At 41.4% G+C, this 15,825-nt stretch overlaps 1 protein-coding gene across 9 annotated transcripts in view; it reads left to right on the top strand.

Moving 5' to 3' along the window:
• Positions 1–15,825, top strand: part of SH3KBP1 (SH3 domain containing kinase binding protein 1) — a 315,088-nt gene that overhangs the window by 182,473 nt on the left and 116,790 nt on the right. For 8 of the 9 annotated variants that reach the window (XM_023633590.2, XM_023633586.2, XM_023633588.2 and 5 more), the window contains one exon: positions 1,844–2,049. In XM_023633590.2, coding sequence (XP_023489358.1) covers positions 1,844–2,049 — 206 coding nt within the window. Of the gene's footprint in view, positions 1–1,843; positions 2,050–13,821; positions 13,970–15,825 lie in introns of those variants that run through there. The other variant, XM_023633589.2, reaches the window with a different exon arrangement.

The raw sequence follows: 15,825 nt of genomic DNA, 5'->3' as shown, positions 1-15,825 counted from the left end.
TGGTGGTGGTGGCGGTGGTGGTGGTATGGAGGAGGGAAGTGATGGTTTCTTTCCACTAACCATTTCTTTATTCCACCCTCAAATGGTTTTTTCCAAGCCAGAAATGAATGTACAAGCCATTTATCACATAGAAAGAATACATACGGCAAAATGAGAACATGTTAAAGGGGAAATGACACAATATTTAGACTCCAAAATTGTATCTCCAGCAGGGATATTTCCAGAAACAATGAACAAATAAATACACGAATGGATAGCTAATCTCCGGGGGTTCGCCATGTTTGCGCGCTCAAATCCAGTCCTGTAAACTGCAGCCGAGCCCCTTGCTGTGGGCTGCTTCTCATTGTTCTGCCCTCTGTTCTTGCTCACAAATGCTGTTCTTTAGTTAATTAAAACGTACACCAGGGATCTTCCTCCCTCCCTCCCTCCCGCTCCTTTTTGGCTTATAAATACCATTTTATTGAAAACAGCAGCAACAACAAACACAGCCATTGTTTTAAGGATTTGATTTTGATACTTGTTAGCAATTTATAATGACCTTTCTATATTTTGTCTGTTTTCAGTTAACAGTTTCTTCCTGCACTGAAACGTCTTTATTTGAATGACTTCGACATTTTATGACACTTTATGTGAGCAATTATTTGGTGTATCATTCTTATATACCAGGAGGCCACCTTACCTATAGGAAGATAACGCACAATTGGCAAATAGAGAACCAAATCTGATGGTGTACTTTCATCCCAAGGTCATTGTAGTCATCAGGAAATATATAGTAAATGTTCCAGAGCTACCTAACACGTCTACAGGCTTTTAGAGACAGGTTTAATGGCAGGCTTAAGTAGTCCATAGGATATCCTTTGAATCCTGCCTTTTGATGGCGTAACTGATGTACTGACTGTCAAAGGAAGAATGTACACCCAGAAATTAACTAGAAACAAATAGGCTCTTCCTTTTAGGAACATGATTGTGGGCAGAGCCTGGGGAAAAAAGAATCTGGGGAGGTAAGTGTTCATGTTGTCTTGCTGGTAACTATTTTGTGACTTCCAACACAGCCACAATAGGTCAAAGGAAGGGTGTCGTGTCCTCAAGTTTCTTCTTTGGAAAGGAATTTAGCTCTGGGAAAAGAACGGTGTTGATGGAGGGAAGAAGAACCACAGACTTGGGGGACTCTAGCTTCTGGAAGGGCAGCTTCCTTTCTCTCTTTAACAAACACCGTCATCTTGCCAGTGAAAGTGTCTCAATGTCAAGTTTGGTTTAATGCTTTCCTAGAGAAACACGTCTGTGTGCATTTATTCCTTGTAAAGCCATCCAAAGAGATTTAATTCTTTGGCAGTCATAATTTTGTGTGGTTTCTTTAATTGCTAATTTGTTTAAATGGCTTTTAGCTTTACAGTTTCCCTTTAGGAAATGTTACTTTCGTTGCTAATTGCTAATTGACATGAGTCATAGAGATTGGAGGTACAGTATGTGGTACTGACTGGGCGGGGAGGCGAGGAGGGGGTGGCGAGGGTTGTTATTGCACAACCTGCCAGCAAAACAAATTTGGATCAGAACCAGAGTCCAGCTGAAGAGAGGTGAAATGTCACATTTACAAAGAGGTCTGCCTTGAAATTAGATTTTCTGAAAAGTTTTGATTCACTTCTTAAAGGCTGGGGGTGGGGAGATCAAACAAAACTCAGCGCCACCCAAACACAACATATTCAACACACTAAATGCAAAACCCCAGTGCAAGTTACCCTGTACTCAGTGACACTTTTAGGGGTGGTTCCCGGCTGGTTGTGAGGTGTTTCACCACTATGGCTGATTTCTGAGCTCTTTCTCTCCCCGTCCCCCCTCCTGGCAGGTTTAAGGGAAACCACAGGCTCCGAGAGTGATGGGGGTGACTCGAGCAGTACCAAATCCGAAGGTACCAACGGGACAGTGGCAACTGCAGCAATCCAGCCGAAGAAAGTTAAGGGAGTGGGCTTTGGAGATATTTTCAAAGACAAGCCTATAAAACTAAGACCAAGGTCAATTGAAGTTGAAAATGACTTTCTACCAGTGGAAAAGGTATGTCGGACAGTTTCTCTTTTATTTCAACATAATGTGGAGTATCCAAAAGGACAATGCAGGGTTTGGCGTCGGAGGCTGCCTATGCCTCTTTCAGGGTTTCGGTGTCCTCACGTGCCGGCTCTTTGCCTCTCACATTTGCAGCTCGCCCTCTGTGTGGAAACATCTTTCCTCGAAAGGCTCATGTTCTAGTTTGCTGCTGCTTTTCTTACTGATCTCTTCTCTGTGGAATGCTTCTCAGGATGATTTTTCAAATAGACTGGCACTTCTCCATTTTCTCCCCCAGAAAAGCCCCTCATGTCTGGACCAAGCTAAACATTTGACCTTGACACTTTTCAAGCACCCACCAATCTCTCTCATCTCCTTGTCCATTTCTCTAGTACTTTGTGCTTGGGCATGTTGACTGGTTCTGCAGAAGGAAAGGGACAGTGCATTTTTTCTCTGGGAGTTAGGCGGGAATGATTTCAGACTGCCGTGTGGGAGTGATGGAGATGGCCCATACTGTGACTCCCTGGGTTGTTACCATCAGGAGGCTGGCTGTTTTCTTCTGCCTCTGGTTCTGGGTTGGCAAGAGACAGACAATGTGTTGCTGCTGAGTGCGCGGTTGCCATAGCAACACACCCAGAGCCATGGCACTTGTGGCTGTCAATGACGTCTACTGTGGTACACTTCTAAGCATCATAGCTTTGCTTAGGATTTGATAAATACTGTGGAATTTTCCAGATTGTAATAAGCTACACTCGTGCTGTGCTTAAGGAATGTTTGTTAATTTGATTTAGTGCTGGATTTTTTGCTTTGACATTTGTGCCAGCAGACTTGGGGGAGGGAGCATTGGCAACATCTCTAATGCAGGTTTACCAGTGGCTTTTAAATGTTTTTCATTTCTCAGTGAGATAAATTTTTAAAAGTTGCATCATCTTCCACAGCTGTAGAACTTCCACCCACCTCCTTCCCCTCCCCCCCCCGCCCCCAGCAACTTTGCCCTGTGTCATCATGCGTTAGAAACAGAACCTGAAAACGAAACTTTTTGGACACTTAATACCCTTAGAGATGTATAAGGCGGAAAGGGCAGATGCTTAGGAATGAAAGACTGCTTCATTTAAACTCTTCTCTTGTTGAAGCTTCTCTGAGCCAGCACTGTTTCTCTCAGTAATCAATATGTGATATTGCTCAAGATCTGAAAACTTCCTAGTTAGTATCCCAGCTTGTGAGCTGTTTCACATGGTCACTTTCAGATTCCCATAATTATTTACAAAAGAGCAAGTCCTCATCTTGGAAAGGAACAATGGATGTAGTTTTTCTTCATTTTATTCAAGTGGTTGAAATGAACATGACCATTGACTCACCTGGCAAACAGTTAATGCCTTTTATTTTATGATTCTTAGTCTTATTCTTCTCTGTGTAGAAGGACATTGTGTGTAACGTTTTTATTGCTATTAATATTTGTTTTAATTGCTGATAATAAATTGGGTTATTATTAATACCAATATCAGCATCAAATGTAATACTCCCATTTGTACCTAAGCTCGCTTCTCCTCTGAACCGCAGAGTCACATGTCCAACTGCCAACTTGAACATCTCCACTTGAAGATCTTAAATTCTTATCAGCTGTTCCAAACCTGAACTTGTCATCATCCCCCTCAAACCAGTCTCCCCACAGCCTTCCCCATATCAGTTAAAGGCATTACCATTTCCCCCTCCCATCGCTCAGGACAAAAGCCCTGAGGTTGTCCCTGACTCCTCTTTCTCACATCCCATGTCAGATCTGCCAGGCAACCCCATCAGCTCTGCCTTCTAAGTATGTCTAGCATCCAGCAGGGCTCATCACCTCCGCTGCTCCCCTGTTCTCTCACCATCACTGCAGTGGTCTCCTAATAGGGCTTCCTGCTTCTCCCCTTCCTCCTATAGTCTAGTCTCAATAGTGAAGCTGGGGCAACACTTTGAAATCCTAAGTCAGCTCATGCTACTCCTTGCTCACACCCCTCTAGAGGTTCCCTGGAGAACCGCAGTGAAAGTCTTCCCCGGGGCCCACGAGCCAAGGTGACCTGACCCCCATTACTGTAGCTCGGACTTCCTCCCTCTCTGCTCTCCCCTCTCTTGCTCCATCCTGGCCCCCTTGCTCTTCCTTAAACATGCCATGCGTGCTCCCACTTGGGTCCTTTGCCACTGTGGTTTCCTCTGCCTAGACATTCTGCTTCCACCTGCCCACCTGGCTGCCTGTCTCTCCTCCCTCAAGCTTTGCTCAGACCCCACCTTTTCAGCAAGGCCTGCTCTGGCCCACTCCTTCTGAAATCTGCCCCCTTGGCCCATTGTGCTTACTTGCACTGCGTTTGTTGTTTTCCATAGCGTATACCCCCTTCTAATACAATATTTATTTTTTATTATGTTTATTATTTATTTTGTTCACTGATGTATGCTATGTGCTTAGAACAGTGTGTGCCACATAGTAGATGTTCAATAAGTATAGTTGAAAGGATAATATTAAAATTGTATTAGCATAGCACTTTAGAGATTACAGACCTCTATAAAATGAAGGTACTGGTGGGATAATATAAGAGTTATATAGTTGAAAATGTAGTGGTTGTATGGTTCACTGCAGCTTTGTGAAACAGAAGATTTATTGCATTGGTCTTGGTAACATGAAATGTTAACTTCATCAGAGTAATACATAGATGTCCGCGCGTGTGTGTGCATCTTGATTTGTGATTTGTTTGCAGAATGAAACCATATGCTGGCAGCTCCCTTAACCCTGTTCTCATTGTGAAACCTCTGGGGAAAATGTAAACTTCCTAGCTTGCTTTGCTCACTGCAGACAATTTTTACAGCATCTAAGAGGATTCAAAACTATCTTTACCCCCTGTTGTTGGCGCCATGGAGAGTTGTGTAGATTTATGAATCCATTATGTTATTGCACAACCTGGCATAGAGCTGATGAGTGTGATAATGTTTTATTAGTGCATAACCTGGTTCTCATCATGTTTGAGATGGTTTTGTGTCCAAGATTTATATTTAAGGAAGGCAGTTTCCTTTGAGAATTGAGCTGGCTGTTTTGATTTTGCAGAAGCACAAATTGGATCTGATGTGACAGCATGTGTTAGGTAAGGCCCAAGTAGGTCTTCCATTCAGGCTGGGGCAGTTGGCTTTCTGACATGGCTAGTTTGATGACTTGGAGGAAGGGAAAAAGAAATATGATAATTATTAACAGCTGCAAGCATTATATTATTCTTTCCATTCAAGTTTGTGAATGTTTTGAGATCCACTTTTCTGAGTCAGTAGAAAATTTTGTGCTTATTATACCTGTGCTTCATATCACCTTCCTGAGGGTGGTTGAATGCTGATGATATATACCAGGAGAGATACTATATAACACTTCCCCATCAAAATAAAGAAATAGTGAGTAGTATTGCTTCCCTTACTGAGCTTTAAGGAAGGACCCCATTTCTGAGTCTTTTTAACACTAGCGAATGGATACACCTGTGAATGACTTGTTTAATGCACTATTTAACTGAAATATTTACAGATGAAATGATTTAATGTCTGAGATTTTACTTCCAGTGATTTGGAAGATGGAAGAGTGAGTCGGTTACAGAGGAAACAACATTGGTCATGAGTTGGTAATTGTTGAAACTGGGTGGTGTGTAATGGGGGTTCAGGACACTATACTCTATTTTTGTATATGTTAGAAATTTCCCTTGATAAAAGTTTAAAGGGAAAAAAGAACCTTGGGAAAAAATGTACCATTTAAGCTAAGCCCAGAGGTAAGTATGTGTTATATCAAAATAATGGAAAATATAGTGTAGCTAAAGATGAACCAAGTTACATATCATAAGATTAGAAGGGCATGGCGTCATTGTTTAGCTGATTGACCTTGATGAAGTCACTTAGCCGCAAATTGGCCATCTGTAAAATGAGAATTTTTTTTTTTTTTAAAGATTTTATTTTATTTTTTCTCCCCAAAGCCCCCCAGTACACAGTTGTATATTCTTCGTTGTGGGTCCTTGTAGCTGTGGCATGTGGGACGCCGCCTCAGCGTGGCTTGATGAGCAGTGCCATGTCCGCGCCCAGGATTCGAACTGATGAAACACTGGGCCGCCTGCAGCGGAGCGCGCGAACCCAACCACTCGGCCACGGGGCCAGCCCCAAAATGAGAATATTTTTTATACTTACCCTAACTCATAGGACTTAAAAAAAATGTTATTTAGCTGAAAATACTGTGAAATTGTAAATGTAACTCATTTCAGCCAGTATTTATTGAGTACTCACTATATGCTCAGCACTGGGGATAGTAGTGGTAAACGAGACCAGGTCACTGCCCTCAGGGAGCTGCAGAAAAGTAAACAAGCAATAATAACACAGTGTGAGGAATACCGTGATCAGGCTGAGAACACAGCACTGTGCCACAGGAGCCCTTGGGCATGGCAGGAAGTAGTGAGTTGTAAGGAAGGCTGGAGAGTGTGTGTTCATGTGCATGTGTAATCTCTTCCTATAGGAAGTGATGTTTAGACCTATAGGAAGTGATGTTTTTAGGCCTAGAGGAAGTAGTGTTTAGGCTGAGAACCATACCATGGATCCAGTAGATATTCATCAAGCAAAGGAGCATAGAGTTATCAAGATGGAAACAGCAACATGTATAAATGTCTTGAAGGGAAAAAGAAATAGCACAGAGCATGTGTCAAGGCTCACAGGAAGTGGGGAAAGATGAGAATAAAGAAGCAGGGCCTGGATCCGGAAGGGCCTGGTGAGACTTGTTAAGGAGTTTGGAATTGATCTCGAGGGCAATGGGGTGCTATTTTCAGCAAGAGAGTGACGTGATCAGATAGGTGGTTTAGAGAAAGTATTCCAAGCTACAGTGAGAAGAGTGGGTTACAGAACACAGGGTAACTAAAATTCAGGAGAGAAGTTAACAGAAAATTATATTGGCTCTCCTGCTAAATACCACCCCCCCACACACTCTAGGTTCTGAATCAGTTAATGAGTGAGATGAGTCAGTGGATGGAGAATCAAAGTATTATTTTTGTTCATTTTTTTCAGTATGGATATCCAGTTGACTCAACACTGTTTATCGAAAATATCATCCTTTCTGTACTGCATAGCCATATCACCTTTGTCATAATTTAAGTGGCTGTGTATGTGTGGGTCCATTTATGGACTCTCTGTTCTGTTGGTCTATTTGTTCTTGTGCCCATTCTATAGTTCCTTAATTACTGTAGCTTTATAGTCAGTCTTGATATCTGGCAGTATAAGTCATCATCTTCAAGATTTCTTGGGCTCTTCTTGGTCCCTTGTATTTTCATGTAAATTTTACAACTAGATTGTCAATTCTTCTCCCCCCCCAAAATATTTCCTGGAATTTTGATTGGGATTGCATTGACTCCATCGATACTTTAGGGGAGAATTGACCCCTTTCCAATCCATGAACGTGGTATATTTCTCTGTTTATGTAGGTCTTATTTCACTTTGTGAAAATTCTCCAAGTGTATACTTATGATTTATGCATCTTTCTCTACCTGTGTTATATTGCAATGTTGTTATTGAGGATATAGATTAATGTGAGAGCCAAATGGGCCTGCCAGGTGATCCCTAGAATTAGACAGACTCACCCACCCAGTTCTCAGCAACGCTAGACTAGGGCAGACCCATGTGAGGTAGAAGGGCCTGCCCCCTGGGGAAGAACAGAGAAGGCCAATTCAAAGAAGAGTTAGGAGAAGAGCTGAGTCGAGCACACCCAGTTTATCTTTCCCAAATTCACCTATCAGAGAAGTCATTTCACTCTCCCAGGAGAGCGTGAATAAGGGGGCAGGGAGTTCCAGGAGTGACGAATTATGTCCAGAGGCCAAGAGTGTCCAGAGAGTGTCTGTTTAGACTCCCTTTTATATGGCAGGAAACATCAAGATGAGAGAAGTAGTTTTTCTCTCTAACAGCTTCTAACTATTGTCATGGATGGTTTTGGGAAATATTTTGAAGGTAGAATCAAGTTTGATAGTATGTGAGGGATAAAGGAGAGGGAGGACTTGAAGATGATGCCTTAGGCAAGTGGCTTAAGCAGCTGGGTGGATGGCAGTATCATTTCCTAACTAGGGAACACTGGGGGAGAAAGATATTTGGGGAGGAAAGTCACAGGTTCCGTCTTAGACTAGTTGGATTTTGAGGTACTTGCAGGACCAAGTGAAGGCATCCAGTAGGCAGTTGGAGAAATAAGCCTGGTGATCAGGAGAGAACTGTAGATGTAGATTTGGGAGTCATCACGCCAGAGATTGGGTTGGGAGACTATAAGCAAGAAGGCAACCCAGACAGGACCTTATTCTTATGCACACAGCTGGTACCTTCCGTCTCCCACCTGTGGACCTCAGAGGGAATTTCCTCATCAGGCTGCTTCCCTGTGACCTCAGCCTGGCCCCACTCTTTTCCTAATCTCCTTTTTTTATGAGTCACTCAGATGATCACTCCTGGCCACATACTTAGGGAGAGGAGTGTCAGGTATTACACATAAGTGGGTAAATTACAGATACTCAGGTGAGTCCCAGGACCTAACCTGACGTGTCTTTATATAGAATAAGCCTGGCTTTTCGGTGCCAGGTCATTCCTTTCCCAGGCTCTCTGGGCACAACTAGTCTTGGCCCTCTTAATTATTGAGAAAAGCAGGCTTTTTGGCCTGGGCTCTTCAGATTGGAAAAGATATTTCCCCAGCTTGGTTGGAACAGTCAGAACAGTCAGATTGGAAAAGATATTTCCCCAGCTTGGTTGTTTACTTTATTGGATTCCCTATAAAGAAATCCTTCAAGAAATTTCTTTCTCATAGTCTTCCTATCTTATCTGATTTCCATTAATGACTTCTGATATCTCTCTCTTGAAATGATTCTTTCTAAATTTTCTACTGCATTTGACAAGTAGATATTGTATTTGTGAGTCTTTTTTCAACTCTAATCATCTTGAATCTCATTTATAGGATCACAGCCACCCAAATTAATGCCTTTATAATATCAACATTGTAGCTTTTACTTGTAACAGAGAATTAGAATTAAAATTATATATAAATGAGCTACTGATCAATTTTTTTAATCAGCTGAACTGCAGTAAGAGAAATTTTAATATTTTCTTACATATTTCAGGCAATCTTTTTATCCATCCTAGTAAAAATTCATCAAGCTGTATACTTAAGTATACGTGTAAACATCTAAGACATGTAAAACATCTGAAAACATGTAAACATCTAAAGTGGTGATCTTACTTCCTTAAAAATGAGAAATTTATGTCTCTAATCCTTTGAAGACTAGAAATAAGCTCTGGGGATCTCCAGGAGCTAATGATACCTTCTTTGACTAATGAAACACAACTAGGTCCAAACCTTGTTGGGATTATCTAAGACCTATAGTATTGGATGTCCCTCATTTTGTTTGAAAGATAAAATTATGGGACATCTCTTGAGTAGTTGGAAAATCCATGGTTTTTAATGAGCAGGTGGTATTAAGATGCCCACTGGTAGCTGGGCTGAATGAACTGTCTGGGATTTTTGGACTTTGGTTTATGTATTTTCTTTCCCTGAGTGTCTCTGTTAAGTTTCCTTATCTAGGAAAATGAGGAGAGAGGTGTTAGAAAGGAAGGAAATCAGAAACAGTATTACAGGGTTACTCTTTGACAGGTTAGGTGCTGTTTACTGTTTTGTATATGCTGGACATAGCCTTTCTAAAACATTCGGCATAGTGTATTTTCTAAGAAATATTTAATTGCAGCCTGATCATCACCAAGAATTGCATTCCCAGAAGGCCTTAAAATTGTGTTTTTAGGAGTGTAGCAGCTATTAAGCATGCAGGCCAGATTGCCTGGGTTCAGATCCCAACTCTAACCCTTCCTGGGACAAATTCGTTAAGCGCTCAGTGCTTTTGATTCCTCATCTGTAGAATTAGAACACCCGCACGACCTGCCCACAACGTTGTGAAGATTAAGTAACGTGGACAATGGGTAGAAAAGTGCCTGACATATAGTAATCACTTGGTTAGCTTTCATAGTTATTATTGTTGCCTTCTGGTTATTAGAACAGAAGGAGTGTCTGTAAATAGCAGTGCAGTTTCCAGGATTATTTCTTTACCTTTCTATTATGGAACGTTTCAAACTCAGAAAAGTAGAATTGGATTTTGCTCTATCTGTGGTGGCTGTTTGTTTGATATCACCAAGCCTTAAATATCAGCCATTAGAAAGTAAGTGCCATGATTTTGGACCTTGTCTGTGTTGGTCACCATTGTATTAAAATTCCTTGAAAATCATTGTTAAACTCTAGTTGGCCTTCAGTAAATATTTGTGGACTGGATATGTGAATATAGCATTTTGTCCTAACCCAATTGAAATTATAAAGGAAGACTCATTCTCTTTGGGGTCTGCTTGTGGTCTGGCTACAGATTCACTCTTTCATTTATTCATTAATTGGCTCATTTATTCATTTACTGGAGCTTTATTGAATGCCTTTTATGGATCAGCAGTGGCAGCTCAGGAATTTCTAGATAAATGAGCTAAGGAGTGGCAATCCATTTGTAAAGGGATCCCCTAGGTGGCATGTCTGGATGCTGTATTAGCATAATACACACGGGTTTTTCACCTGGCAAGTTGTTTATTCGAGGTGGGGTAGATCTGGTGTAGTTAATTGGAATGGAGTTAACACATCCTCCCCTACATCCTGCGTTGGATCAACTGTCATATACAGGCCTCTCATTTAGAGCTTTGGATTGTCCTTACATGGGAGAGAAGTGGGTATGTATGAAAGTCATTCTGATGCAGGGGAAAAGGACTAGTAGAGGTATGTCCAAAGCATCAAAGAGAATAGGGAAGAAGGCGCTACTAACTTTCCTGGAGGTCTAGAAGGAAGGGATGGGGTGTCAGGGAGATCTTTTCAAGGAGCGTGATATTTGAGCAAAGTGTTAAAAGATAAATAGAGATTCATGGTACTGGCCATGCATGCTTGGACAAGGAGAGAGCATGGTTATGGAGAAGGGCTGGGTTTGCTGGAGTGCAGGGGATATGGTAGTAGTGGTGGAGGTGGGGAGTTGGAGAAAAGAGAGACTCTCTTCCCCCAGGGCTCTGCCAGCCCACTCCCAGGCCATACTTCTGAGAGTTCCATCAGGCAGTGTCTTGATCACATTGGCACTTTAGAGAGATAACTGGGGAGGCACTGGGCAATGTGGACTGGAGATGGGAGAGGAAGTAGCTGGGAGAGTTGCCAGCCCTGGGGCTCCGTGGTTGATGACTAATTGGCCAGGCACCAGGAACTTCTAGTAGCTCTTGGAAAGGGGCAGATGGGCCCACCTCATGCACGCTCTTTGAGTTGGGCCGCTGTAGCCTGGGTTGGCAGCAGAACTGACAGAAGAGCCAAGTTTCCTTTCAAAGAAAACTCTTTTGTGTATTGTGGAAAGCAAAAAACCAGGAGTCAGCATTTGACTGTCTTTGTTAATAGATAAGCTAAAGATATAGAGATAGCAAAAATAATTCAGCTGAGAGGGCATTGTTAAATACATTTACATAAATATACTCGTGAACATAGTCATGTATGTCTATAAATCATACGTATATGTTTATTTACATTTATTATTTATATTATTTACGTTATATACATTCAGCAAGCTTATCTTCCTAATTAGTTTTTTAATAAACTTTTTATTTTAGAATAGTTTTAGATTTATAGAAAAGTTGTGAAGATGATACAGAGTTCCCACATACCCCACACCCAGTTTCCTGTTGTTAACATCTTACATTAATATAGCACATTTGTCACAATTAATGAACCAATATTGACAAATGGTTATTAACCAAAGTCCATCCTTTATTCAGATTCCCTTTGGTTTTCTCTAATGTCCTTTTTCTGTTCCAAGATCTCATCCAGGATACCACATTACATTTGGTTGCCCTGTCTACTTAGGCTCCTCTTGGCTGTGACAATTTCTCAGACTTGCTATGTTTTTGATAACCTGGCAATTTTGAGGAGTTTTGCAGAACATCCTTAAATTGACATTTGTCTGATGATTTTCTCATGATTAGACTGAAGTGATGGATTTTGAGGAGGAAGGCCACAGAGGTGAAGTGCCATTCTCACCGCATCATAGCAAGTGTACATACTATCAACATGACTTCTCACTGTTGCTGTTGACCTCGGTCACCTGGCTGAGGTAGCGTTTGTCAAGTCTCTCCACTGTGAAGTTGTTCTGTTTTTTCCGTTTTCTGTATTCGATTCTTTGGTAAGAAGTCACTACGCATGCCTCACACTTAAAGAGTGGAGAGTTAAGCTCACCCCCTTTAGAGAGGAGTATCAACATAAATTTTTTTTTGGGGGGGGGTGAAGATTAGCCCTGAGTTAACATCTGCTGCCAATCCTCCTCTTTTTGCTGAGGAAGACTGGCCCTGAGGAAACATCTCTGCCCATCTTCCTCTGTTTTATACTTGGGACGCCTACCACAGCATGGCTTGCCAAGCAGTGCCATGTCTGCACCCGGGATCCAAACCGGCAAACCCCAGGCCACGGAGCGGAACGTGTGCACTTAACTGCTGTGCCACCGGGCTGGCCCCTCGACATAAGTTATTTGGAATTCTTCTGTACAAGTGATTTGTCTCATCTCTCCCATCCTAATTGGGTTTTGAAAAGGTGATTTCTTATCTATTCTCTAAATTCCAAATGCTAACTCTGTATCACTTGCATTGCACTTGCCATTTACAGCCTAGTGACATCTCCCACATTTGTTTTCTTGTGTGATACATAAACAGATTTATGTCTTGTTTACCCAAGCAGATTGCACATTCCTTGAGGACTAGGACAGCATCTTATTCAGAGCCCCTTAGAGAATTGGACACACTGCAGATCATTGATAAATATTGAGTAAAATTAACCATAGTTAATAACTAAAACAGGTCATCAGAGTCTAAGTATATGAGAATTGTGGTAAAGTGAGGCTACTCTTGACTTGGTGTCCTGATTCCTGAAGTCATTCTGAATTTGCAAGAGTGGCTAATAGCGTGCTTACTGTGTGCCAGGCACTTTTAGAAGCACTTTATATATATTGCTTATTTCATCTTCCAGACAACCCTGTGTCTGGGTGCTATTATCCCCACTTATAGATAAGGAAGCTGAAGTGAACAGAGGTTAAGTAAGTTGCTCAAGATCACACAAGTAGGAAACGGCCCGGCTGGGATTTTGATCTCAGACACTCTGGCTCTAGAGTTTTGAACTCTTAACCACTGGGCTCTAAATTCATTGAAGTGGTGATTAAAATGGTATTTCATCTGAGGAGAAAACAAGATTACTGTTTAAGTACTTTATTCCGATCTGTTAGGATACCACTGATGACATAGCTGGCAACAATCTTGCTGTATTTTTCCTAGGGGAAGCGTTTCTATAAAGCCACGGCTGTTTTTCCTTCTTCAGTTTGTTTCTTTTTTTAATGAGTAATTTTTGTGTAGTACAACTAATTTTATTTCTTTGAAATACAGACATTTCATATACAAACCATATTCTGGATATCTCTCACTCCCCGATCATATTATCTTTTGAAAGATAGTGGGCTTTTTGTTTTCTCTCTGACGTTTTTAAACAGAAGTGGTTACTGGGTCCTGCCGAATAAACACTTCTTCAGTGTGTTCCTTGTCCGAATGGTCACACCTGTGGGTCCCAGGAGACAGCCTAGATTCTTGCAGCGACGTAGGCGAGGGAGGAGGATTTCTCTCGAAGCCACCCAAGCCATGAATCGGCCCTGGCTTCCTGAATCATAAACAAATGCGAGCTTTGTTCTCCTCATTGCTCATTTGGTCCCAAGTATGACTCAGGGTTAGGCTGGGTCCTTCAGGCTCCGTGCCTTTGGCTGTTGGAAGGAAGTGGGAGGGTTCCAGGGTAGTTCTCGGACCTTTTCAAACTGGAGAGGAGGCTGACTGCATGATGGGAGAGGAGGTATTGCTTTTTTTGCTTTTTAGAGACATAATAAATCCCCTTAACTTGTGTCTTATCTATACTATTTTGTAACAAGACTTGTAATGGGTTTGCGTTGGTGGGTTAAAATGAAGTGTATGCCAGCTAGGATCCCCCACAGAGGGGAGCTATGGATATGCTAAGGAGGAACCTATAATGTGGAGGAGGATTTTCTAGAGTCAGCGTTGCACTGGAACTGTTTAGCTTTTTTAATCCTCCCCTCCTTGGTCAGTTCGACCATTAATTTTTACAGATGTTTCCAATTTCTCTGTGTCTTGGGTTTTCATGTGCTCATAGTGCAGAGAGTAATTTAGATGGGCAGTTTGCACAAGCAGTAACTGTTACACCATGTCACCGAGATGTTTAGCAATTACAGATGTTTGTGCAGTAAACAAACCCGGCTTGCTCTTCAGGTTAGTTTAGGAGAGAAGAATATGTCCATGCAGAGTGAGCCAGCTATGGAGCATTTCACTCTCGGGAGGCATGGACATTTGGAGTTTTCCTTGTGAATGCAGAAGCTGTGAATAGTGACTTCTGGATGCTGTTGAACCGTTTTTTTTTTTACAGAGGTAAAGATATGTGGCTAATTTTGTAGTAGTGAGCATTTATATTCGTTTGCTCATTATAGAGTGAAATAAAGACACTAAATTATTTGATTTTCTAAAAGTTTGCTGGTAATAGGTGATCTTGTTTCTCTGTGAGTTATTCATATTTGTCTACCTAAAAGCAGAAGTCTGTCATTTTCCTAACACAAAATAAAATTCCCTAAATAAACCACAGGATAAGTAAGGCTTATAATGCGTCATGTGTCTTCCATGTTCCTGTCTCTCGTTGAAAAAAATTTTAAAGGGGAGAGTTGATGACATCTATAAAATACATCCCTTTACGTCTTTTTCTGTGACTTTACATTATAATATTTTCAAAATTACAAAAAAAGGAAAATAGCATGACAAAAAGGAAACACTTCATTTTAACACGTTATTTTAAGAGCAGGAGAACTTCTTGAAAAGTTTTTTAATGCCGTCTGTTGCTTGCCTAGAAGGATGTGAGGGCAGGCAGTGGTTGGCTAAAATAAAAAATATCTTCACCTGCAATGGCTTGAGAGAATTTTCCTATTGAAAGATATCTTAAATTTGCTGATTATTATTATTGCTGGGTGTCATCATTCTGAGTTCTGAAAAGCTGAAACCAGAATTAGGTATTTATATGCAAAATTCCGATGGTGACTCTTCACTTGGGAAATGAGTGAAAACGTGATTGATTGTAAGATGTGAACTGGGGGAAAGTCTCAGCAATGGCATCTGGCCCTCTCTTGGAAGCCTCTCTGGCTCCCTCAGGCTAGGGCCTGGAGATGGAACAGGAAAGATAGCTCCTGGGACCCTTAAAGATTCTGTAACCTGTGAGCCTCTCATTGCACTGTCGAATGCTCCCTGAACCCTTTGCCTGTTTGTTCCTCAAAATGGAAATAGCTCTGTTACTTCTCTGATAATAGGAGCTCTTTGCAATAATTATTATAGTAAAAACTCAAAGTTGAAGAATATGAAGAAATAGATAGAAATTGCCCTTAATTCTATTATCCAGGAACAACCGTAGTTAACATTTTATACGTATCCTTCCAGACTTTTTTCCCCAAGCCTGAGTGTGCATGCAGTACACACATGTCACCCTTCATACAATAAATGGGGTCATATTAAATGTCACCCATTTTTAAAACTTACCACATTATGTATAGCCCCTGTTTTTCTGTCAGATAGCTGCATGGTCATCTCTAGGTTCTGCATCCATTGTAGGGATGTTCGACCATTCTTTGAACCATTCCCCATGTGATAACTAGTTAG

This window comes from Equus caballus, chromosome X (genome assembly GCF_041296265.1).
Source record: "Equus caballus isolate H_3958 breed thoroughbred chromosome X, TB-T2T, whole genome shotgun sequence".
Classification (NCBI taxonomy): Eukaryota; Metazoa; Chordata; class Mammalia; order Perissodactyla; family Equidae; genus Equus; species Equus caballus.
This window is presented reverse-complemented; position numbering and strand designations above follow the sequence as displayed.